This window comes from Protopterus annectens, chromosome 2.part0 (genome assembly GCF_019279795.1).
Source record: "Protopterus annectens isolate FY-2018-M chromosome 2.part0, PAN1.0, whole genome shotgun sequence".
NCBI classification, from domain to species: domain Eukaryota; kingdom Metazoa; phylum Chordata; order Ceratodontiformes; family Protopteridae; genus Protopterus; species Protopterus annectens.
In genome coordinates this window covers 1,001,921,681-1,001,948,896 of record NC_056728.1, presented here as the reverse complement: position 1 = coordinate 1,001,948,896, position 27,216 = coordinate 1,001,921,681, and the positions used below count along the sequence as shown (strand labels likewise).

At 39.2% G+C, this 27,216-nt stretch overlaps 1 protein-coding gene across 1 annotated transcript in view; it reads left to right on the top strand.

The window, feature by feature from the left end:
* LOC122792805 (cerberus-like) overlaps nt 1-24,862 on the top strand; it is a 51,203-nt gene extending 26,341 nt beyond the window's left edge. Inside the window, exon 2 of the mRNA XM_044060373.1 lies at nt 23,496-24,862. Coding sequence (XP_043916308.1) covers nt 23,496-23,789 — 294 coding nt within the window. The 3' untranslated portion in view covers nt 23,790-24,862. The remainder of the gene's footprint in view (nt 1-23,495) is intronic.
* The last annotated feature ends 2,354 nt before the right edge of the window (nt 24,863-27,216 follow it).

Here is a 27,216-nt window from a genome sequence, read left to right as displayed (position 1 = left end):
ATACAATGAGCAGTGACATCTGCTGTTCACTGGGTAAAGATGGCTACCCATGGTCCACTAGGCAACAGACTTGCACCTTCAGATTGATTCTAAGAATATGACTTTCCCAGAGGTCTGGAAAAGAGCAAGGTGCTACTATATCTCAGACTTGATAATCTACCAAACGTTAACATCCTTATTCGTTCTTCCCACTCACTAGAAGCACATTTGAGTAAATAGTCAATGAGTAGCCTTTTAATCACACTGAGTAACCTGGTCACTTTACCACAGATAAGAACACTTACGAAATGTACAAAAAACCACAACAGATTCAGGCCTAGCCTGGACTGTGTACTCACTTTTTAGTGGTATAGATAACATGACTTTACTTGAGTCTATTATCATCACAATCACTAAAAAAGCTGATTTCTTACCATCCCAGCTAATAAGACTCAAGTTGTTATTATTTTAATGAGGCTGTACATTGAATAAATTGGAGAGTAGGACAGAAGCTCAAACACTAGTTGTAAGATAATGTACATGGTGGAATTTTGCATAGCTCAGCTATAGTATCCATCTGTGAGAAATTATCTTTCCGTAAGGTGCAGCAACTTAGGAGCTGATGACAGTCAGTGAGTAACTGCAGAAAAGCTCTTTGCATGTGTTTAAGGGGCTTTACTGCTCAAAACATGATCTTTGCAAATGCTATGCAAGCACTCTTGCTCAAACTGTGTGTTTTCATTTGAAACAAGATTATCATAGTTTTTCATTGTATGGGTGTTAAGCTGCTACCACTGTGGTATACAATTCAGAGTCTTAATGCAGTCCACTCTGTCTAACCTGGTGTTGATCACTGTTGAGGTACCTTAGTAATCTGTTCTTGGCCAGTCCTGTCTTGTAGCAAGAGCTATCCTCTGTACTAATTACACTAACTAGAACCGGTCTGCATAAATAAGTCATTTAGCATTGTGGGATGCAGAGACAGAATCCTGACTACAACCAAGATAACCTGATGTCAATACAAGGTCACTTCACTGCAGGAGCCAAGTGTAGGTAGGAGAAGAATGAAAAGGTTGAGTCTGGTAACTTCCTCCATGAAGGAAAGACAGAATACTGTGCCCAGGAACAGGCACTCCATTTGAGTTCCTTGATAGAGACCACACAGCCAACAGATGGGTTTAAAAACTGGAAGGCATCTTTCAGCTTATTTCTGTCCAAGAAGCAAGTGACAGGCATATGCAATGCCTACTGTACGTCAAACATCAGACATTAAGTGGTAAGTGTGGTGAGAAACAGAAGGGGGGATACAAAAACTTTCACTCACCACTGATGACAATGCCACTTCCAGTACTGGACTTTCTTAAAGGGGGGCAAATGAGCCATAGGGCTGTCACCCCAAGGGGTGGAGAATCAATGCATCCATGGAGTGACTGGGTTGAAGATAAAATGTGGGACTGATGAAAAAAAATAACAGATGGTCTCAGCATTCTTTTCAGAACTTTCTTAATTATATTGGTCCAGCAAAACTGTAAAGTCATTAAGCAGTTAGTACACTAAATACATATTGTTTGGGATTAAGAACATGCTAGTCTTGACAAATGGGCAGGTGGCTTACAACATTGCAGCGGTAGATCCTCTCTCTCTCTCTCTCGCTCTCACTTTCTGCCTTTTTCTTTCCTTTCTTTATTTGTCATGTAGATACAGTTTATAAAAGTATGCCTACAGCTTTGGGTCAACTATGAGGTCACAGAAAATGTCATTCTAAAAATTAAACAAGAAGCATTTGTGGCATCCTACCCCAAACTGACTAATGTGCCTTTCCCTGTCTCATTAAAAAGGACTAGTAAATTAATGGGTAACGTGTTTTTTAATTCTGAGGGCTAGACCAGTGATCCTCAGAATGGCAAAACATTAACAGTAAATATGAAGAGTTGCACATTCCAGGTCCATGGTTGTGGTATCTCACTATGTCCCCCCCCCGCCGCCCCACTGTGAGGTACAGGAAAGTTGGAGTCAGAATGTACACCTGTACATGTACGCATACACACACATAGTATGCAGAGGTATGTGAACACAGTATCACTCAAAAACAACGCTTTTATCCATAAGGTCATAAGGGACACTGTTCATGATTCAGCAGGAACTTCTCAAATAATTGTTTTTCATGAACACAGAAAGACTATGTCCAGGTTTATGCAGAAAGGTTATCCAGTTAATTAAGTCATATAAGCCGATGAGTTGTTTCAGGCAGTGAAGTAAGCTGGTGGCACTATAGTAAGGCATTAAACATGGCACAATAATAAAATGAATAATATAGCTAGCACTATAAATAAGAAGTGATACCAACAATGTCCTTTATAACAGACTGTAGCCATGATACTGCATTTGTGAATCAGGTTAATAAATACTGGGCTATGTCATTACAGGATAAGACAAAGGGAGTTTCTTGATGCAATACTTTTCGTTGTATATTATACATGGTATCTTTGTAGACAACTGTTTGCACAGATAGGTAGTGATGTCTTTACATCAGAATGCTACTTTTGCCTTGTGGCCATTATATTAAAAAAAAATATTCTTTTATGTACCCTACATGCAGAGAGTTTTAAATTCTGTAGTTGTCATACATCTAAGTACTTGGTGTACCAAACCACATGTTTTTATGAGGCACTGGCATGCATCATTTTAAAGAACATATGAATTGCATTAAGAAAATTGTAATGATGTTTGGTAAGGCATTTATTAACAAATTCATTGCATCATAGGGAAGTACTAGGCAATTAATCTGCACACCACTAAGCCTAGGAAAAAATCATATTCAATAGTTTTCATCTAAGCATAGCTTTAATGTTTTTAGAATGATTTAAAAATATTAAAGGTGGGGACTTAACACTGCTTTATATAAACAAAGAAAACAGTACTGCTGACATTCAGCATTGACATTTCTCCATTTGAACAATTCATTATCTATAGTCCTTGCCTTGATGACTAGCCCTGTTAATTTTTTAATGATGTCATTCATTTTTATTGATTTTATTGGCCAATTTGTACCTTGTGACATTTTTAATGCATTATTTAATTTGTGTTTGTTAGAATGGCAGTCCTGAAAAAGCCTTTTAGTGAAATGTACATTGACTGCTTTGCTGGTTTTATATATTTATTTGATCGGTACTTGTGAGTATGCCTGTGTCTGAGCAATTGTATCTAAATAATTATTATAAAATACAGATACAAAAATTGCACAGACCCACCAGCATACCTCTCAACTGTACAGATTTCTGCAGAATGTCCAGATTTTAGCCTCATATTTTTGGTTCATTTGTCATATGATTGTGGTTTTCCAGCAAATCATTCAGGGTTTGAGTCAAAAAAATAATGGCAGACATTTGAGTTTCAGACTTCATACCCTTCAGAAAATCCATGCTAATGCAAAACCTGTTACTCTATCAACTGTCCAAGTTTGTAAGAGCAATATTTAAAAAGTGTTCCTATTTTTTCAGCCTTTGCCCCCCCCCCCCATTATTTACGGCTTTGTTCAGACTTCTTGCTCTAAGAGGTTTAGAGGTCTGCCCAGCAGTCACATCATAGAAAACTTTGCTTCCACTGCTGACAAACCTGCAATACAAATGTGAAGAAGTAGTGGTTTACAATACACAAGATCCATTTCAACCTATTGCCATTATAACTCCAGCAACATTTGTCAAATGCCACATTAAAAACAAATTCTCAGTACAGACTCCTACAGAATTCAGATCCCCCTCACCTCAGGCTTTGTGCCCACTGAGTGGCGCACAGCTACAGTTATCCCACTCCACAAGGGGGGATCCACCTTGGATCCTGGGAACTACCACCCCATCAGTCTGACGAGCCTGATCTGCAAGGCCATGGAATGTATTATCATGGAACTTATAAACAAAGACATAGGCAACTTTAAAACACTGGACCCCACCCAGTTTGGGTTCGTGAAGGGCAGATCTTGTCTCCTGAACCTTATTGACTTCTTCGAATCAGTCTCCAGAGCCGTGGACGAGGGTAAGTCAGTCCACACAGCCTATCTGAACTTCGCCAAGGCCTTTGACACCATCCCCCACTCTGGAATCATAGATAAACTTACTAAGCTGGGCATTAATCCATACATCACTCAATGGGTTGCCAACTGGCTTACTGACAGAACCCACACTATAAAAGTAGCTGACTCCAAATCCAGCTCCAGACAAGTGACAAGTGGAGTACCTCAGGGTTCAGTCCTGGGACCTCTCTTGTTTGGCATCTACTTCTCTGAAGTACAGGCCAACACTAAGGGACTCTGGCTAACAAAGTTCGCAGAGGACTGCAAACTAGGAGCCATTATTTAATCCCCAAATGATGTGGATACTCTACAAAAGGGCCTTACAGAAACAGATGCTTGGTGCCAGAGCCATGGGCTCAAGCTCAATGCCAAGAAATGTATAGTTATCCCCTTTGGGGAAAAAACATGTACCCATGAATTATCACATAGGTGGCAGTACACTAAACACAGAAAGTGTGATAAGAGACTTAGAGACACAGGTGGACAGTGGTCTCACCTTCAATAACCACATCGCCACAACAGTCAGGAAATCCTTCTGTGTGGCAGACCTCATCACTAAGGGCTTTTCATCCAGAAAAAAGGAGGTCATTGTCCCACTGTACTCATCCCTCATTAGACCCATTATAGAATACGACGCCCCATTTGGTATGTACCTCTCAAGACATCTGCAACAACTGGAAAGGCCGCAGAAATACCTCACTAAAAGAATCACAGGCTTAAAGCAGATGCCCTATGCTGACCACCTTAAAAAACTTCAGCTATATTTTGTCGCATTTCGTCTAGTCCGAGGTGATCTCTGCTTAACATACAAGGCCATGTCAAACCCAGAACTGTTGGACATGCTACACTTAAAGAAATCCCAATCCCACAGAGCCACACATTCCAGGGATCCTAATCTTGTCATCACAGTAAACAAAACATGCTGGAGGGATAGGTTCCTGACCCAGAGACTCCCCAGACTCTGGAATAGACTGCCCATACATGTCAAGCAGAGCGCCTCTTTGGCCCTCTTCAAAAGGAACCTTGATGATTGGATGGGAGAAAGGAACTTCACTCCGGGGATCACGTCAGTCTCCCTGCTAGACAGGGGTCCACGGAAGTAAATAGTGTGGGAAGAAATAGCCAGGGATTTGTTATGGTTTGGCTTGTATAGGCCTTAGGGCCGATAGTCTAGTACCAACCTATGACCCTTCATTGTTATACACCCAAATATAAGCAATTTCTTGGAAACCACATCATAAGTGTCTTAGGGTAAATTTCTACAATGTACTGTGTATGTATCAGCAAACTGGGGAATGTGTGAATGCTTATTGCATAACTAAAAAGTCTCAAGATAATCACTTTCCACACAAACAGAATTACATCAGTGAGTTCTAATATACTATTCAGCGAGTATTTCTTACTGGTAACAGTTCATACTACAGTGGGATATAACAGAATGACAGAATGGAAATGTGGAAGCAGAAAGGTAAGTGGTTTGAAAAACATTTCATGCACAGTTACCTAGAGCATTTGTTTATTTATTCTCTGATAACCAATATTACAAAGTAATAGGTAGTTTCACAAAGCAGAGTGATTTTAAAATGAAACAATCAACAATATGCATTTCCAAGAAGGAACACTGGAGTATATCTTTCACTCATATTCTGAGACCAATTACTGAAAAGTAGTAACAGGCGTGTAGAGAAATAAGTTACTACTTTCACAATTGTTCTCAGAGGTGCTAACAAACAATTTTGTACTTGGTTATTAGTTCTCACTATTGGGTTTACTACAGTGGTGGTATTAGGCATTGCTTTATTATCCATAAGCAGTCTGGCTGAGTTTAAATCAACTAATAGGACTTATTTTTAACTCCTTATGTTATTACATTTTTTTTGAGCTGGCTTTTTAATCAAGTGTTGAAAGGCAACATATGAAAAACAAAATGGCATTAAGACTGTATCTAAAGCACTGAATGGAGCCATTAACTATGGGTTATTTAATAGATGAGCAGTATAGCAGTACATGAGGTAGGGGTGATAGCATTCACATTTGAGACAGCTTGGAGGAGTACAGGACAAACATGGCACTCAATGATATTTGCAATAAGGTAAAAAAAAAAACTTAAAGATTACAATTGCCTGAATCTATTACTTTTTGCTATCCAGTACTACAAAGACTGCCCGTCAAAGCATCAAGACCACTATACTGCATGTTGCTTCCCCATGATAATCACTTTACAAGTAATTGTTTTGTAGAATTAATACTGTCACAAGATGTTGCATTTTAATGGTCTCCAGGGATGACTTTGAATTAATGAATGAGTACAGTATCCAAACATACATAACCAGTGTCAGAGAAGAGTCAATCTAACAGCCACATGCAAACTCCGCACCAAACAAGATATGTAATCATATAAAACAAAGTAAAGTATTCTTCTTGCCTATATTATTATACTGTTAGATCGCCGATCACTAGCAGAGAAAGTGTTGGTTAAATCATCAAGACCAAAAATACTGTATGTTGCTTCCACATGGTCACCCCTTTTACTTGCACATATACATAGTACAATTAATACAGCCCCCAGCTGCTCCACCTTACTTATACATCTTGCAAAATGTGTAAAGTTGAATAAATACAGCATTTAGTTGTACAAAGATCAGCATCATAGTTCAGTCAAGGTGTTCCAGTACAGGTACAGTAATATTCACATTCAAGCATTGCACCAAATTATATGTATAGTTATATAAAATATCGGACCTTAATCTTATGATCCATCTTGTTTCTTGTTCTAAAAGTTTAATTAATAGATCACACCAATAACACAATGTCTATATTCTTAAACTTGGGTATCAAGGATGTAAATAATATAAAGTGTGCATAATGGTTGGTGCTTTCAGTGTGCTGCTTATTTCCCCACATTGTGGATCTGTCAAGTCAAGTAGTAAATTAAGAAGATATTCTGTTTGTTTATATAGACGCTGTTTGTTGCTTGTTTTATTGAAGCAGCATTCTTCCCCACATTTTTGTAGTTTTAACACACTGTGTCTGAAAAAAATTGAATGTCCTGTTTTGAAGAGAATTGAGGCATAAACTAAGCATGAGCTATTGCTAAGCCTTGAAAAAGTTCGTCATGTACTGTGCCTAATTGTGATTTAACGCCTTATACAATGTTTGTTTTATGAGCTATTTATGTTATATGAATGTTACCATTACGTTTCTTGCTTTTTTGTTTTGCATTCAAGAATTTCAGGCACACACGGCTGTGAATTTGTAAAGTAGTGTTGTGCTGTTTTTAAAAAAGGCTTCAAAGAAAACAGAAAAAAACTTTTTTTTTTGATTTATTTTGAAAAACTGTTTTTAAATGTTTGATACTGTTTTAATGTCCTGTTTTTGTTGACCTGTAATTGTTGGACTGTTGGATAGTCTACTTGGATAATATGAACTTCCAGTAAATGTCACACTTTGTAAAATGTCACACTTTGTAAATATGTGCATTAAGGCAAGTCGCTTTTGGCTATTTTAGGTTATACTGGCTTTGAGTTATACATGAATTTTTGAAAGCAAAATAAGAAAATAAATGATAGCACCAAGTGAAATGCATAGATGATTGACAAATATATGATATAGCATATGTGTGCTTTATATAATTTTATGTATTGTTTTATGTGTGTTTTTTTTATATGTTTTTTTTTATTTATGTTTTTTGTATGTTTCTTTTTTTTTATTCTAAGTTCTTTTTTTACATTATACCTAATATTTTTAAGGTTTGAATAGCTTAACATTGAACTTTATGAGATTAATGAAACATGTATTTATAGAGATTTAAGGAAACATGTGATTTGTTTGATGTTAAATGTTATTTTGAAGTTTTAAGTGTTTGATTTGGTATGTTTTTTTTTTTTTAAAATTGTAATTTGCTTCTTTACAAAATTTTGGTGTTTTTGTTTCGTTGTTTTTTTTTTACTTTGATTTTATTTTTATTTGTTTTGTTTTGAATTTCTACTTTCATTTTCACTTAGTGGTTTTACTAGCGTTTTTCTTTTTTTTTACTTTGCATATAAAATAAATTGACTTACTCCCGTTTCCTTTAGGTTGTTATGCCGCAGTATCAGATATCTCAGAAAATATTGTCAAACCATCTAGACCTTAGTGCTACATGCTGCTTCCCCATGATCATCATTTTGTGCAGTAAAACATACTATTTCAAAGACAAACTGCATATCAGGAATATGTGAGCCCCTACATCACATATAAACACTGTACTAAATGATATTTCCAACCATAAAAATAAAATGAAATATTCCTTTAGCCTATATTTGGCTATCCCTTCTTACTACAGGGTATCAGAGATCAATCGAGTTCGTGCCATTTCCCCACAATGCTGTTTCCCCACAATCATTTTTTATACAAATCCACACTTGTTAGAGCAGCATTAGTAAAGTCTCCAAGAGTTATATTATATTTGACATATAAGGTGTATTTTGCAGAGCTGAACAAATACATCTGACCAAAGATAAGTGGGGCACTTACAGTAAAAAAGAAGTTATGTACTTAGCATAGCATTCCATCTGCGTTGTCGATTTTCATTCTTCCTCAGCTAATGGGATCGTATCCCATCCTCAGATCCGACTCTGCTGTTACACTAGCTCGTAGCCTCTGACAAACTCTCAGTATCCTTCCTGACCCATAAAGCAACCCTCAACATCCCTCAGATCTTCTTTGCATCTTGACAGAAAGACTATAAAAGAATTGACATAACTGGAGTTCAACAGAAGGACATAGGTGCCCTGAACAGTCTCATTCTTCCAGAAGTCAGTTATGAAAAATGGAGGGGGATGGTGGGAGGGAAGTTGAGGAAGAATGAAAATGGACAGCACAGATGGAATATTATGGTAAGTACGTAACTTCTTTATCTGTTGCTGTCAATTTTTATTCATTCCTCAACTAACGGGACAGAGTCCCCAGCTACCTAACTTCCTGAGTGAACTCCAAGGAAGAATATTTCTGAGTATGGTTGAGCCAAAGCATGCCCTTCCCTCGAGACCAGATCTAGCTTATAATGAGTGATAAAGGCATGAGGATTTGACCAAGTTGCCGCCACACATATATTGTCCATAGCGGCTCCAGACTGGAATACAGTAGAAGTTGTCATAGATCTGGTTGAATGAGCCTTTACTGGTTTTGGTAAGGGTATATTCAATTTGTTATAAACAAATGAAATGCAATCTACTGATTCGCCCAATTTATTATGTGCAAAAGAAAGAAATAACTGATAGTCTTTCTAATCTCTTTTGTTCTGTGCAGATAAAAACATAATTGTCTATGTGCATCCAGTAAGTGCAGTACATATTCTCCTAAAGTTTGGGAAGAATACTGGCAGGTTAACGGTTTGGTTAATGTTGGATTCTGACACCATCTTGGGTAGGAAGGAAGCATTGGTACATAAAGTAATCCTATCCTTATGAAAAATCAAGTATGGGGGCTTAGAAGATAATGCCTGAAGTTCTGAAATTCTTCTAGCAGACATAATTGCAAATAAAAAGACAGTTTTCCAGGACAAAAATGTAAGATCTTATTTAGGTGCAGGTTCAAAGAGAGTACCACATTTAAATCCCATCGTGGTGTGGGATCTTTATAAGTGGGTCTTAGCAGAAAAATATCTTTTAAAAAGGCTTTGCACAGTTTAGAGGATACCAGGGAAGAATTCTGAAACTCTTCATGAAAGTTAAGACATTGCTGGGATTTGAATTTTAATAATTGATGAACTAGCACCCTCATTAAACAAACTCACTAAAAATTCAAGAAAAGAATGAAATGAAGCTGAGAACGGTCTACCTGATTCTGCTCTGCCCAATAAATGAGCCCTCTCCATTTACACCTGTAAAGCTTCCTAGTAGAAGGTTTATGGGAAGATAAAAGTATAGAACGGACAGAGGAAGAAAGCACTGTTTGCCTGGCTATTAAAGGAATTAGAGAAACTATGCTGTTAGTTTGAGATTTGAGATATCCAGGTGAACCATGCCTGTCTGGTGAGACAGAAGGTCTGGAACTGGATCCAGAATCCAAGGTAGGTATAGTAGATGAGGCCAAAGGAAGGACAACCAAACCTGCCAAGGCAAGTAAAGTGCAACGAGGATGACTTTGCTCCTCAATCTGGCTGCCTTCTGAAGGAATTTTAGAATCAGGGGAGTCAGAGGATAAACATACAAAAGACCAGGGGCCACTCAATGGAGTACAGCATCCCTCAGTGATTCCCACAGTGGGAGGATCAGGGCAAAGCTCCTGCTGCACTTGTTGTTCAGGAGAGATGCAAAAAGATCTCAGCAAGGCCAGCCCCACTGACTGAAAATCATTTCCATCATCTTGTTGTTGAGACCACTCATGAGGTGGTAGTAGAGGTGTCTGCTATCACGTTGGATTTCCCCAGAATATGCGTTGCTATTAGAAAGTGGCTGGATGTATTGCCCATTGCCACACTCTGAGGGCTTCTCAATAAGTTCTGGTTCTCCTTTGCTTCTTGGTGTACTAAACCACCGACATGTTGTCTGTGGGGACTGTAATTATTCTGAGAGGAAAGAGTCCTGGAATGCGTACAACATGAATAGCACCACTCTCATCTCTAGAACACTGATATGCAAGTTGGCCTCTACAGGGGACCAAGTGCCTTGGACTCTCTTCCCTAGGAAGTGCCCCCCCCTGTCTGGGAAGCATCCATGGTCACTATGGCCTTGGGCTGAGGCAGGATAAAAGGACGACCCTGTAACAGCTGCTGTAACTGCATCCACCAGGAAAGGTACCATTTGCATACCTGGGTTATTCTTATCTTCATTAAAATGGGTTGAAAAAGCATCAACCACTGTGTTGCTAGCATCCATTGTAGAATTCTCATGGGGAATCTTACTAAGGTGACTAAAATGCTTGCCGCTGACATCGACCCCAGGGCTTGTAGAATCAGATGGGCTGAAATTCTGTTACTGTAAATTATTTTCCTGACCTGCATCCTTATTGTTTGCACTCTTGACAGTGGAAGAGAAGCTACCACGGATTGTGTGTTGAACACTGCTCCTGTGAATTCTAATGGTTGGGTTGGTTGTAAATGAGACTTGTAATTCACTGCAATTCCAAGATGTGAACAGGTGTGCATCACCTCATTAAGTGCTTCTATCAGTCAATGTCTGGTCAGGGCAGTAATGAGACAGTTGTCTAAATATGGAAACACCTGGAATCCTTGCAGTCTCAAGTGAGTTGCTACCACTGCCATGCACTTGGTGAACATCCTGGGGGCTATGGTGAGACCAAAGGGCAGTGCTCTGAATTGATACTGACTGGCTCCCAGCCAGAAGTGTAAGCGCCTTCTGGATCATCTGTTCATCTTTATGTGATGGTATGCATCCTGAAGGTTTATTGAGCACATCCAGTCATCCTTGCCCAGAAAGGGCAAAATGGACTGAACTGTGACCATCCGGAACTTTGTGTGCTGAACCAATTTGTTCAGTACACCGAGATCCAAAAGTGGTCTCCAGAGCTCTGTTTTCTTTGGCACTAAAAAGAACCTTGAGTAAGTTCCAGATTCTATTTGGTCTGGTGGAACCTGTTGGATGAACCTTTTTTCTAGCAGCTTTTGAATTTCTAGTGCTGCTGTCTCCTTCTGATTGGGTGGGACATCAGGAAATTTTCTCGACAATGAAGAAAGTAGGGAAAAGGGAATTGTATAACCTCTGGAAATAATTTTCTGCATCCAACTGTCTCTTGTTATCTCTAGCCACGCTGTTTGGTGCAGAGATAAGCAACCCCCGATTGCCTCCAGAGGTAGACAATCTGGCTTCCATTCAGGAGGGCTGAAAGGGTCTGTTGGAAAAAGAATTCCTAAACCACCAGTTTCACAGGCCTCCTCTGCCACAGGGGCATTATCTGCCATTATTGCTCCCCCCTTTGCCTCGGGGGAACTATCTTCACGTGTGTCTTGGAAAGGACCTTGAGATTTCTTGAACCACATTTTTCAACCTCATTGTTGATTCCTGGAAAAAGTCCTAAGGGTTGAAAAACACATGGCCACTGCAGACAGAGTCTTTCCAACTTTCTTCCACCTGAAGTGTGTGTCCTTTACTGTGGGGCCAAACAAGGAAGTGCCGTCAAAGGGGGTATTAACAGAAGATGACTTGAGGGGCTCCACAAAAATCACACTGGTGCATCCAAGCATGCCTCCTCAAGGAAATATCTGAACCTCAGCCCTGGAGCTGCCTTCTTCAGTGTGTCAAATAAGCCTCATGGACAAATTGGATATAGCTTGCAGTGTAGCCAACTGAGAGAACACTGAAGATTGAGCCTCAGCAGCTGTTGCTCCAGAAAGAGATTTGGATAGTTCCTTAATCAACTCTTTGTAGCCTTGTAAAATGTGCCAGATAGTTCAGCGTTCTGACGGCAAATGTCGCTGAAGCCTAAAGACTCTTCCCAAATCTGTCTATCATCCTAGACTCACTATTAGGAGGATGGACAGTGGAACCCTGTTCCATGAGTTCCTTTTTTGTAGCCACCACTATGACCATGGCATCTACTGGAACCCCTTCACTCCAATATTCCTGGTCTACTGGTGGAGCCATAATCTGGTCTGGTCTCTTGGGGATTGGCTCAGTTTTTACAGGTTCCTTCCACGCCCGCCTGGAAATCAAATCAATGAGTTCATTGATTGGTGGACTAATCCAGGAGGTAGATGGGCCAGTACCAAATGCTTCCAGAAATACTGATTCCTCAGGAGGGTCTTTGGAAGACCAGCTATCCTTCTGCTTAAGGATCTCAAGAATGTTTCCAAATGAGACATCATTGGGTGGTGATTTTGTAGACCCCTCTCCATCGAAATCAGTATCTTCAGTGACTGACTCTTGAGGAGAGTCCAAGTGCCTCCTTTTGGACTTTCTCTTCCTAGGGACTTCTTTGGTGGGGTGGTCTGGTGAAGTTATCAGAACAGATAAGACAGCACCTTACTGGGTAGACTGAAAGCTTTAGGCTGGCTGTCCCTGTGAGGTATAATGTTGAGGATCACAGTACAAAGTAATATGAGAAGTAGAAGGTGGATCCAAGGGGGAAGGACCCATCTGACCTTATGGAGCAGAGAACACCCTCTTCACAACCTGAAAGGTAGAATGCTCTGAGAAGAAGGAAGCCAACAGAGCCAAAAAAATGAGTTTCTGGCTTGTCACCTCCCTCTGCCCCAACAGCAATCCACCCAAAGCAGTAGTCGGAGCTGAGCTATCCAGTGCCAAAGCTCCGAGCTGAACAGATGGCTCTGGAACCCTCTGAGTCAACCCCCATCATCTTGGATCTGACCAGGAAGCTTCGGCTGCAAGAGTCATCCAGCTCCAAGGAGTTAATGCACTCAGAGTAATAGTTGGATCTAAAGTCAATGTTCTCTTTGGATCTAAACCAGATGGACCTGGAATGCTTGGATCTGTGGACTCTACAACTACAGGTTAGATTACAGAAGGAGTCAACATCGGTGAAGCGGTAGAAGGGCAGACTTTCTGACCCGAAGGGGTAGGAACCATGATAATTCCCATCTCATCATCCTCTCCACATCTGCTTCCATAAAGACTCTGGGAGGAATGAGATGATACCAGGGATGGCAATTTTGAGTGCCTCTCTAAAAAAGCAAGGGCACCCTGGAAGGAACTGGATCCAAACTTGGTGAATAGGTAGTCCTAGGCAAGGGATTCAGGTCTGAGGATGTAGGATCCGAAGTATGTTTGGTCAGATCAGAGGAAGTAGGATCTGAAATATGTCTGGTCAGATCAGATGATGGTCAGACAGCAAGTAGCTTTGAAACCAGTTTTACATTCTTTCTTCTTGGTTCAGAAGAAGTAGATGCTAGAGAATCTGATAGTTCTGACCTTTTTGAAGGGTCTTTAGATTTATGTTTACACGACTGAACTCCAGAAATAACTTCAGAAAAGGAGGCTGGTGGCAAACCCTTTAAAATTAGCTTGTTCCTCCTATCAGCAAGAGCTCAAGGGTTGAACCCATGACAGATAGCACAATCCTGATTGGGATGATCTGTACCCAAGCAATAAACACAAAGAATAAGGGCATCAGAAAAAGGCATCTTATGCCCACACTGAGTACTTCTTAAATCCTTTTTTTGGACATTGTTAAGGAACGGTTATGTAGAAAAGAATAGACCTATAAAGAAAGCCCTTTTTTAATGAGGCAGACATGTAAAGAAAGCCTTTTTTTAATGAGAAAGAGAGGAACGTTAACTACCAGCTATGTTAATGAAGAGCTGCTAAAAAATTGTAAACAAAAAGAGGATAGGCAAGGTTGGATAGGCCTACCAACAATTGCAGGGATGGTGTCACTTTAAAGTGTATAGAAATAAAAGAAATGAACAGTTTAAAATAGAGTAAACTATTAAAGAGTAAAGAAGTACTAGAAATAAAGATTTTTGATAAGAAAACCCCAAAAGAATTACTTATCTCTAATGACAAACCCAAGAAAAGCCTTTCATAGCAAGTAAAGATCTATATACTTTTTAAAATAAATTTTCTCTGTACATTCTATAACCTACAGAAATCATTTAATAAAGAAGTAAATTGGACATAAAATCCATGTACTGGTCTTACAAATTAAGAGCACACCTCTGTCAATATGGATTATTTATTTATTCATTCATTGCTTTTGTTAGCCGGGAAAGTTGAACTGGCTTGAAAACCCCTTTTTCAGTGAAGGCTCAGGAAGAAAAGCTCCAGAAGACAGAGAGAGGAAATAACATGCATAGAAAAGAAAAAAAAATGATTAACCATTTTTTTCTTATACATACATTATATTTGGTTTGCTATGATGAAATTATTGTTGCCTACTTATTTGCTTTGTTTGTAAAACTTGTACTACCATTGTTTATGTCTGTTTTATACTTATAATCTTACCCTTGGAGCTTTTCTCCCCGGGCCTCTACTGAAAATAGACATATATCCAGCTAGACTAGCCCGGTCAACAAATGCAAAATAAAATAAAATAAAATAAATAAAATAAGATACATAGTGTAATGAATCACTTGAGCATTCTATGTATATAATTAGTGTTTGGTAACCAGTTGAAATGCCTACGCCAAAATGGACATTTACTACTAATGTTGACATCAAGGGCAAATGAGTACAAATAATAGCTAATATGAAATACAGATTTAACACAAAGTATTTGTAATCGAATGAGCCCTAGAAATACAACATCCCATCTGACCTTATGGAGCAGAGAACACCCTCTTCACAACCTGAAAGGTAGAATGCTCTGAGAAGAAGGAAGCCAACAGAGCCAAAAAAATGAGTTTCTGGCTTGTCACCTCCCTCAGATTAAAACACTTATGGCAGTATTACGTATTATGCAGTTTTAGCAATCAGTAATTTCAGATACTTACGGATGACATATATAGGATCATGACTGGGTCTGCTACAATGTGTTTGAGATATGAATGTCAGGAAATTCACCTCAACAGTATTACCTTCATAACAGCAGCATGTGATCCTGTTATTTACTGACAGAGACACATTTCAGTGAAGGAATGTCATCATTCCTAGGGGAATACCAGTCAAAGGAAGGATAACCTTTACAGTGTAAGCCACTATAGACCTTTTGGGTCCTTCTATGTCACTGACTGTACTGGTCATCTTGCTATCGCCCCATGCTTGTAGCCCTCTTTTGCTCCTCATGGAATGAGAAGGAGGCAGAAGCAGTGTAAAGACAATAATTCATACAGCATCCAAAACACTCTACCCCTTTCTAGTCCCCCCCATCATGGGATAGTGAAGCATGTTGAAACAAGACACAGTCAACACATGCTTTGCTATATTGTTTACATGACATAGTCATTCTCAGAATACCTGATGGCAACTGTGTAACTGAGATGCTTCTCCCCTTTCCTTCCAGAAAAGATGGCCAGATTTTCTTCGGCTCATTCCCTTCCCCACCTAACCATAACTATGCTACCTGACAAACTGTCAAATGGAATCAATGGCAGTGTAAATGGACAACTTGCCTCTGCACCAGTTGCTGGCTTTTTCTTTACAGATCTGATTACAACAGCAAAGCTTAACTTAGCAATATTATCATAATGAGGGCATGTGCACTAAACCAGCACACTTACTTTCTACACTAAACAGTTTTAGTCAAAAACCAAGTGGTATAGCTTCTTCTGCAGTTGGAAAGACTTATTCTGATGGAGTTTATGGCAACAAAACCAATTCACAATGAGAGGACATACAATTGACTCCTTTTTCTTAGACAAGCAAAACTATATTGGATACCCAGATTTAAAGAATCCATTGCGATTTTGTGTTTTTCTTCCTGGCTTAGCCTTAGATGGCTTGTGTTTTGTTTAGTAGTCCAGGTGCTGGACATACCAGTTGAAGTAAGATGGCATTGATCAGCTGATGCCAGCTTGCCTATCATGGCACACGAGGGTTGGCAGATTCCCACCACAACAGGTCCATCGAGGAAAGTAGAACACTTTTATATGAGACTTTGGAGGTACAAGTCCACCAGTGAGTAAATAGCTGTAGTTACAGGTGTACTGATGTGTACACTCATAATAGGCCTGACATTACTAGTGCTACACTGTCTTCTGATCAGCAGTAGGAGGGAATAGATGAATAACATTAAAACAAATCCCAAAAAGTAACAGTGATGACAATGCAGAGAAGACACACTTTTTTTTTTCCTTGCCACTTTAGTGTTTTAATTTATAGTCTTCATCTGGGTGATCCCCTTACCATGTGGCCTTGGTCTGGTAGAAAGCTGAACAGTCTGGACCAGGAGGATAGAGGGATGTTATAAAACACAGACTAATACAGCATCGCATATGGCCAAAAATACCATTCATTTATTCATTCACCCACCCATTCATTGTGCAATGCCAACTTTATTTAATTCAGTACCATGCAAAGCCAGAGCCTATCTTGGCTATCAGAGGTCACAAGGAAGATAAATGAATCCCACATGGACTCCCAGCCCATAGCAGGACACACTTACTCATACATGCTAATGATCAATTTAAAGGATCACTAATTCACATACAGCATGCTTTTTGAACATAGATGGAAACTGAAGCACCCAGCAAATCCCACATGGATGTGAGGAAGGCATGCAAACTCCACAAAGCTGGTAACTCAGCCAAAAAATAAACTGAAGAATAAAGCGTTGTGAAGCAGTACTGCTAAACGACCATGTCATTGTGCCACATAGCAAGACAGCAGTATTGACTGATTTTAATAACTAAAAGTAGCTGAAATAGAATGATACAACTACCCTTTCAGGTTGACATTCACCACTACTGCAAGTCTCCATCTCTTCATCTGTTCTAGAGAACTTCTCATGTTAACTGCAAGCCTTCTGTTTGCAATACTATTCTACATTCATATCAAAGGCAGTAAAGAGTTGTCCTATGAACAGAATCTGCAGTAGTGTGTCCTGCTACTGGGGAAGCAAGAGATCAGTTCAGTACTACTGTCTTGTCTGCACCAACAGATCACTTAAGGAATATTTACAAGAATTACCTTATGTTTTAAGGCTGATTATACATTGTCAGCCCAGCAACTTTACATTATCCAACTTTTTTAACAGGCAGTGACATGTAATCATGCACGTTTAACAATTAAAATTTTTACTGTGCAAACTTCTGTCTCTTTAAAAATTGTGGCTTTTGGGATTGTTTATTCAGCAAGCACTGGCATATCTGGGGACCAGAATAAATGTTTGTTCCCTCAATTTAGGGAGTTAAAGCCTCTTCCTAAGAGTGCTGAAGCTTCCCTGGTTATATACATAAAGTGCTAAAGTAGGACATTGTTTGTCTGTAGATTTCTGAGTCCAGTCACTAGCAGTCATACTCCTGCTTCCATGTCTTTCTGTCTTATCTCCCCCTCAGTTTGTTTTCAGCAATTGTAACAGGATGTCGTAATGTGAAGTCTTCAATGTTTTTTTTTTTTTAACTTTTTTCACAAAGTACCCTAAACTGATAGGCTTGCATCTTCAGAGTCCATTTCTCTAGCCTAAATGGTGGTTTAGAATTTGGACTGTGACTTTAATGTTTTATAATCAGCTATTAGTGTAAATATTTTGCCAAGCAGACATTTGAAAATGCTCATAAACCCATAGAATATACAATACCCAGTGTATGTCACAAAAAAAATATATACTGAGATATGCTTAATGTATTTCCTAAAACTGTCACTGATAAGTCAAGGCCATTATAGCGTTCCTATAATTTAATCTAGAACTTTGTCTACTGTAAGACTAGAAGAGGAGTTTTTTTCTAGCAATTGTGCATCTTGCCAAATAGTTTCAGCAGGTATTAAATTATCAAGAGAAAGTGACATGCATACATGCCCAGTCTTTCAATGTGCATATGTAATATACTTTGTTTCATGAAGAGCAGATAATGTGGTCACCTGATGGGTTGCAGCATTTGATCAATACTCTTTATGTAATACTTATGACCACTGTGACCTAGTATCTAACACATTAGAGCAAAAACTAGTCAGGCAGCAAGGTACTCCTAATAAACTTTATCACAGGTGTCTCCATCCTCTTCTCTGGACACCTTTCTACTTCCGGGTCATAACCTATCGGGAGGTCCAAGAACTGCTATATAGTACTCTGAACTACTACTAACTGACTGCTAAAGCTGTACATTCCATAAATCTATGTCTTTCTGGAAACAACTCCTTGTCATTCCTATACTTAAAATCAGTAAATCCACTTATTCTTCTCACTTTAACCAATCTCTTTTCTTCCTAGTTTGGCAATGCATCAACATACTGATTTCTTTCAGCTAACCGAGTTCAGTCAATATGGTATACTTATGACAAATCAGCATGCTTTCAGCAATGCCCTTAGCACTATTTCTACTCTATGGCTTCAGATTTGACATCTCATAAAATATACAAGTTTAGCTAAACTCACATGGACCACTTTCATTTATGGTACTACGGCATTTGTCTTGGTTAGCAATACTTTATTCAACCAAAAACTCCATATGGTATCACTACGATAGGAAGCATGCCTCCGAGTCTTCCTGTTATCTAGGCAGTCATTCTCTACATTAAAATGGATGCATTCATTCTCAATTCCTGCCCACATTAAGGAAGAATGTAGATACCTACGGTAAAGTTTATTAGAGGTATCTGCTGCCTGACTAGTTCTTGCTTTATTGTATTAGATACTACGTCAAAGGTGGTCATAAATATCACAGTGTGATGTATAAAGAGCATTGATCAAATTCTGAAACCCATCAGGTGATCATATTATCTATGTACAAGCAATGTAGGAAGAGAATCCATTCTAAGGATGTGATGACTGAATCCTAGCTGTTAGCAGGTAATGTGGTCCTCTTAGCTTTAGATGACTGTGTTTGCCAACATTCACTGGAGCAATTTGCTGCAGAGTGCATAGTGGCTGAGATAAAAATAAGAACCACCAAATCAGAGGTCATGCTGTTCTCCAAGAAATCAGTGGGTAGCCACCTGTTGAGAAGGGAACCTCTGGTGGATGACTTGAAGTATCGTTTGACTCAATTCAAGAATAAAGGTAGAGGGGATAAGGAGACTGACCAGCAGATGGGTATAGTGGAAGAATTCTGCATGCATGCCTTCTACCAGATCATGGCCCTAAAAAGAAAACTGAATGAAATAAACTTCTTAATTTATGGGTGAGTCTATGTCTTCATCGAAAGTGATAGCCATGAGCTCTGGGGTGATGACTGAAAGGAAGTGATGAGGAATACGAGAAGCAGAAATGACGTTCCTTCATACAGTAGTCAGTCTTATTTGCTGTGACAGAGTGAGGATTTCACAACTTGGGAGGACCTCAGAGTTCAGCTACTGATCCTGTATGTTAACAGAAGTCAGTGTATATGGTTTGCCTACCCTACAAGGATGCCCCTATATGCTTCTCAAGAGGGGTATAACATGAAAGACAGAGACCCTGAATCAGACCCAGGACACATTGGTAGGATCTCTTGACTTGCCTGGTAATGTTTGAGGTTCCCACAGAACGAGTTAGAAACTGTTGGTGAGGCTAGGAAACTATGGTCTATCCTGCCTGGCTTGCTACAACTGTGACCCTCACCAGGGAAGAAGTTTACAAAATGAATAATTGAGTGAATGAAAGAATGAAGGAAGCAGTACACTGAAAATAGTTTTGAAAGTTATAAAGTAGAATTTCCCATTCCCTAAATATAAAAGCATTTATTTGCTTTTTCTGTTTTACTCTGTTAGACCTACACTTTACCAAACTCACAAAGAAGCTATGCCTCCAAACAAGTATGAGCCCAGACCAGCTGTGTCTTAGGTGTAGAAGAAATGGAGAAAGTGCTTCTTCATTTCTGAGAATGGCTACTAAACTTGTTCTGAAGAGAAACGGAGGAAAAGGCAAATCACAGATCCATTGTTGGAGTTGCCAAACTCTTTATTCCCATCATATACAAAATGGGGCCACCAGACACACAGCAAGCTTATTTCTTGTATACATTGTTTCTATTTATATGATATTTAGAGTTTGGGTTTTATTTAAAATGACTGATGACTAAATTAGCCAAGGGCTCCCAGGTATGGGCAACAGAACTATTGTCCTAGATATCAGTGGTAGTAAATGTATACACAAGTTACATGTAAGGTAGTAGGAACTGCTGGGTGAGCTTCCTCTTATAAGTGTGAGACCTGATATTCCAAGTCTTGCAACCTCAAAAAACAGAGTACACATCTCAGTCTAAAACAGCAAGTTATGAAACTTGCTGCTACATAATAAAAGCATTTTTGCAGACTGGCAAACTCTTCTGCACCCTCAGTATGGGTCACAATATCTTGAAATAGGGGGACTATTCCACCAATATACTGCAACCTGAGATTTAGTATGCACCTTTCTACATTCACTATTATTGTCTCACCATTCCAAGGATCACTGGTACAGCCCTTGAAATTACAATGCTAAACTATGGGGAGGCCTTGTAGGGCTCTCTCCCGGTAATGAAACTGTTGATGAGCACCCACACATTTCTGCTGCATACATATTTTTGTTCTTTGGAACCTACACTGTAACATCCCAAAACTGGAGGCAGAAGGCTATTCTCAACTTAGTCATTCTGCAAAAATGATCAGAAAACAGGAAAGAGAAGGGTGTGAGTTTGTATCACCCAGGAACAGCACGTTGGGAACCTGAGTGACACTATTCTACAAGATTAAGCCACCATTCTTCATCCCCACATTATGGAATAAATGGTTTTCTTTTCTTTATATGGAATATGCATTACAGGTTGTTGTTGTTATGTCTTTCGGCTTTTCACGGTTAGGGGTCGCCACAGCGGAACTCCGGTCCGCTAATGACTGGTAGTTGATTTTTACGTGCCAAGTTACCAGCTCTGACGCACAACCTTCAATGAAGGTACGCCCATTCATGCATGTCTCCACGCAGAAGACACTCTAGCTGAGAATCGAACCGGACAGCGTCTTACTGTGAGGCGACAACGCTACTGCAGCACCACCGCCACGGATTATAATGTAATGTATTGTATTCTATGTACTTTTTGTTGAGCTTCCCCTTTGGCCTCCGCTAAAAAGGCACTACATTTTTGGTTCACTTGGGGTTTCTCGATCAGCAAATTCTAAATAAATAAAATAAAAAAATAACATTACTGTTGTCTGATGTATTTTTTCTTTTTTTCTGAAACAGTATTTTATTGCTACATTGTGGCAATAATTTACTGGCCTATTTCTGTGCAGACACTGCAGGAATTTACACTTGGAAGTTCATTTCTACCATATATGACAGATTGTTTTGACTGACTGTCCTAAATCTGTATACCAGGAAAGCTGTAGGGGTGCACCCAACATGGGTTTAATGCAGTATTTGGCAATGTTCCATGCAAATGTTGAATGAATACATTGGTCAGTCTAGGAGCGGGTCCAAGATGGTAGCCTGGATAACAGTTGCCAAACTGGATGTTCAGGATCTGACCAGGTAGAATACATTCTGAAGAAATAGATTACAAGTGCTTTAAGACATTTTTCAGAACTTTGATGAGTCTTTTTTGTAACTTCTTTACAGGTAGCATTTCTAAGGAAGTAGAAGGAAAAGGTGCATAACAGGATAAATATGCATGTTGCAATGGAAGGGAGAAGTAGAGACAGGGTAATTCAGAAGAAAACGTATGAAGTACAGCAGCTACAATTTAATCAGAAGAGGTGCAATGTAAACATTTATGGGGCAAAACACAAGGGACGAATATGCAAGGATAATACAGGTATATTCTGGAGTTAAGTAGAAAAGGACTTGGGAAGCTCATTTATTTCAGACGGCCTGAGATCAGAAACGCAGGTTAAAAAGGCAGCAGACAGATGGGGAGAGAGGGAGAGACGGAGAGTAATCTATGAATATAGAGAAAGTGGCATTATGAATATAAAAGAGGAAGAAGTTACGACTCATCTTGGCATGCTTATACAGTTCTGAAGAACTGAGCTAGGCAAGATATTTGTAAGATGGAGTAGTCCAGGAAAAGGCCCTTTACTATGAGCACTGTAACAAAGTTACTGTAAGGCTGTAATATGCCTTACAAAAAGCTGATAGAAGGAATAAGAAGGCAGTAACATTTATTTATTTCAAAGAACTACACAAAGTCCAAGTAGGCAGCATTTTTCCAAATAAAGAGGCATGCAGGAATGATGTAAAACAATTTGAAGGTAGTAACTTAGGGGGTGATGTGAGAAAGTATTTCTTTACACAGGCAGAATAATAAATAAGATAAACATTCCAGAAAAAACAAATGGCTTTAAAATACAAAAAAAAAGTCAATTAATTCATGCAAAAGAGATATTTTAGGGAGAAGAAAGTACAGCTGTTACTGTCTAGATAAAACAGCAGAAAAAGTGGAAGTGGTTAGAACAGGTAGGTTAAATGGCTCTTATCTGCTGAAAATCTCTTTCTTCCTATCTACACTGCCCAAACTTTTCTCTGAGTAATGATTTTTTTTTTGCAATATCAGTAAAAAAAAAATGTTCTTTCTACAAAAACATTTACAAATTTCCTTTTTCAATTTATTGTACTGATACCAAACTGTGCAAAATGGCTGGCTGCTTTTCTACTTTCTAAACTTTTCGAAGTATTTTTTTTAAGGTTTTCTACCATCTGATTAACACTGTATCCTGTTGCTGTATTTGTGACCCATACTTGCAGCATTATTATTATTATTATTATTATTATTATTATTGAGGATACTCTGACATCCATGTTAACATTGTATTTTGCTGCTATCTCTGTGACCCATATTTGAGAATAAACGCATGCCATGTATAAAGATCAAGCTAAGTCAAGGCAACAACAAAGTACATTTATACATCATAGTCAGAAAACAAAAACTGCATTTTGCTGTGACGTCCCTATTCTCGGTTTTGATTACTAATTTTCCATTTTTTCCTTTACTGTTCTCTAGAGTATTGTCCATAAAAACTGTGAGAAGGTTGTAATCCAAAACAACCTCTGCTTTGGAAGATGTAGTTCTTTCCACGTTCCAGGCCCTGAGGACCGTCTGTACACCTTCTGCTCCCACTGTCTCCCCACTAAGTTTACCCTGAGCCGCTTACAATTGAACTGTACCGGGAATGCAAACATAGTAAAGGTTATTATGTTGGTGGAGGAATGCAAGTGTGAAATTCAGAAGGGTGTACATCCTTCCACAAGGCTACAGAGTTCAGAATTAAAGCATGCGCCTGAGAATGACGGCTGAAGAAAAAAAACTGTCAGAAGTGCTTGTGGTTGAAACTGCATAGCAGAGTACAGGATTTTTTTGCATTCCCAACTGAAGAAAACAATTGCTACCAAATTCAATATTGTTGTCTTAGCAGACTGATAACCACATCACAGCCAAAAACAGAATATGAATTTATACATTTCCCTCTTGCCTACTTCAGTTAAGCAAACGTCAGAAGATAAATGTCATCATTTCTTAATGAAATCAGGTTCCAGATGACACATAATGACTCTAGAGGGACACTGTCAACGCCATCTGCATCATATCATTTGTATGACAGAATCTAGATTAATGAAGCCTTCCTGTCTGTACAGTTAATACGACAGGGAACTCCTCTTTATCTTTCATTTTTACTAAACTGCAGATAAACAGAAATGGAACAGCTGTCAGGAAAATATGATTTACATCATGTCCTTGATTTTTTGTTAAGCATGCATTCTATAAGTAGAAATGTTTCAAAACAGTGCAGCCTTTCAAGATGGAAATTTCTCTTCATTTCAATTGAGAGGTTTGATTTCACTAGGGATATTCCAAATAAGGAACACCACCATGCACATTTTATACACAAGAATACAGCAGTTGATAAGAAAATGCAATTTACTTCTTGTCCTTGATTTTTTGTTATACATGCATACATACATTCTAAACTACAAATGTTTTAAAATTGTGCATTCCCCCAAGTTATATTTTCTAATGAACAGATTACTTGCAAAACACACTAAAAACAAAACAAAGGGCAACATCAAATACAAAGGATAAACTGCAGTTTTTAAAAGAAGCCTGATTTGATGGTAACGGAAACTGTAAAACAAAGTATGTTTTCCATTAAGCATTCCTTTACATTATTATAGACTGGCAATGAAGCAATTTAGTATTGGTCACTGTTCTAAGACTTAGCCTGTGTATGCATCATTAAGACTATTACATAATCATGAAAATGAATCACTTATGACAATCGAAAAAAAAATTTAGCCATGGGAATGGTCACCCTAAGAGAGACTGTCAAGACAACATTAAAACAATTTCAAAAATATGTCCATATATTTAAAAATGTCAGGCTATGTTGTAAGATGGTTCTAGCAGGCTCTATCTTCTAAACCACTACTTGCGGATTAGCTAGTTACAAAAACACAGGTTTTCCATCATGCTGGTGTGCAATGGCTCAGCCGTATCTTTATCAGCCATGTCTGTGTATACTGTAATGACTTGCAATGTGATACATGTTTTACAAATTTGCACCTTAATGCTACACTCCATTAAAAGCGAGGAGGGATTATGAAGTTTGCTTAGATGTGCTGTTACTAGACAAATTAGTCAATGACTGGGACTAATGCAAAGTGTTGGACACAATCATCATGCAAATGCCTGCTCTGTACAGCAGTAATGGGATACTTTAAATAAATACTGTTTGCAAGATGTACGTTTATTTTGTGAACAATGATGTGCTGAAGTATATTTGTCATTTCAATTTTGATGGTTTGTATTTTACCGTGCAACAATGTGTTTTACTAATATGGCATATACTTTGGTTTCTCCAGCTAAGATTTAGAAGAACCTGAAGTCCCAGTTCAATATACACTAATTCATTTTGAATTTTTTTAAATCTCAGAATAAAGCTACTTTGATCTTACATTTGAAGATGCTGTTTACTTTCAGTGGTACTCGCATCCAGCACATTTTCTTAGCCTAAGTGATTTATTATGGAAAATGGCATCTTGCGATGTATTCTGTCATGCCGTGTGATATAAATCAGTGGCTACAAAATGCATCATAATAACCACCTCCAAATGCATCTATGCACTCAGCTTCACAGTATCAATAAATGTGCAGACTTTCTAGGTAGCTACACTACAGATTAGAAATATTTAATTTCTGCATCCATGACTGTTCTGATATTATGCAATGCTGATGACACAGAGAAGAATGAAATGGATTTAGAGTTCACACTAATAGGTTCATAGGATGATACTAGGCTATTGGCTCAGAGGCCCTTATAAGCCTAGCCAAGAATTTTGCCCATGTTCCCACAAAGTCAGCACCTGTTTCCCCTGTCCAGCAGGGACACAGGTGGGATCACAGTGGTGTATTTTCTGTTTCCCATCCAGTCATCCAGGCTCCTCTTAAAGAGGGCTAGAGAGGTACTATGCTTGACATAGAGAGGGAGTCTGTTCCATAGATGGGGGAGTCTTTGGGACAGAAATCTATCCCGCCGACAAGCTCTATTAATGTCACAGACCAGGTTGAGGCCTTGGGTGTGGGTTGCGTGAGTGGAGTTTGACTTACGGATATGCAGCAACTCCATCAAGCGCAAGTCTGAGATGGTCTTGTATGCCAGACACAGGTTATCTCTGAGCAGTCTGTATGAGACTGAGTAGAGGGACAGGGCTTTTAGCCTATCAGTACTAGGACAGGTGTTTCAGACCCTGGATTTCCCCAGTCAGGAAACTCTGTGGTCTTTCCAGCTGCTGCATGTGCTTGGCAAGGTACATGCCGAAGGGGGCATTGTACTCAATAATGGGTATGGTGAGGGAGGTGTACAGGGATGTTATGACCTCATTGTTCCTGGATGAAATACCCTTACTTATGAAGTGGGCCATGTAGAAAGCCTTCCGTACAATGGAGGCAACATGGTGGTCAAAAGTCAGGTTGGTATCAATCTGGGTGCCCAAGTCCCTCACGACCGATTGGGTGCTTAGTACGTTGCTATTAATGTGATAATTAGTGGGGACTCAATTTTCCCCAAAGGGGATAATGATGCCTTTCTTGGCATTCAGTTTAAAGCCATGCTTCTAGCACCAGTTATTTGTTTGGCCAAGACCCTCTTGGAGGATGTTCACGTCACTAGGAGAGTTTAAGACAGCACCTAGCTTGCAGTCATCTGCAAACTCGGTCAGCCACAGACCACTGGTTTTGGCTTGCACCACAGAAAAGTATATTCCAAACAGTAGAGGCCCCAAGAAAGATCCTTGGGGTACACCACTCATTACGGGTCTACTACTAGCGGTGGCTTTACCTATTTTGAATGACTGGGTTCTATCAGTGAGCTAGTTAGCTACTCATCTAGTAACATATGGGTTGATGCCTGGCTGGGAGCATTTATCTATTATGCCTGAGTGGCGGAGTTTATCTATTATACCAGAGTGGCGTATAGTGTTGAAGGCTTTGGCTAGGTCAAGGTAGGAGGTGTGCACTATCTTCCCCTTGTCCATGGCTTTGGCGATTGTTTCAAAGAAGTCAAAGTTTAACAGGCACGATCTCCCTCTGACAAAACCAAACTGTGTGGGGTAAGCGTTTGGAGGTTGCCAACGTCCTTGTTTATAAGGTCCATAACAATGCGCTCCATGGCCTTGCAGATCAGGCTAGTTAGGCTGATGGGCCTATAATTGCCTGGGTCAGTAGACGC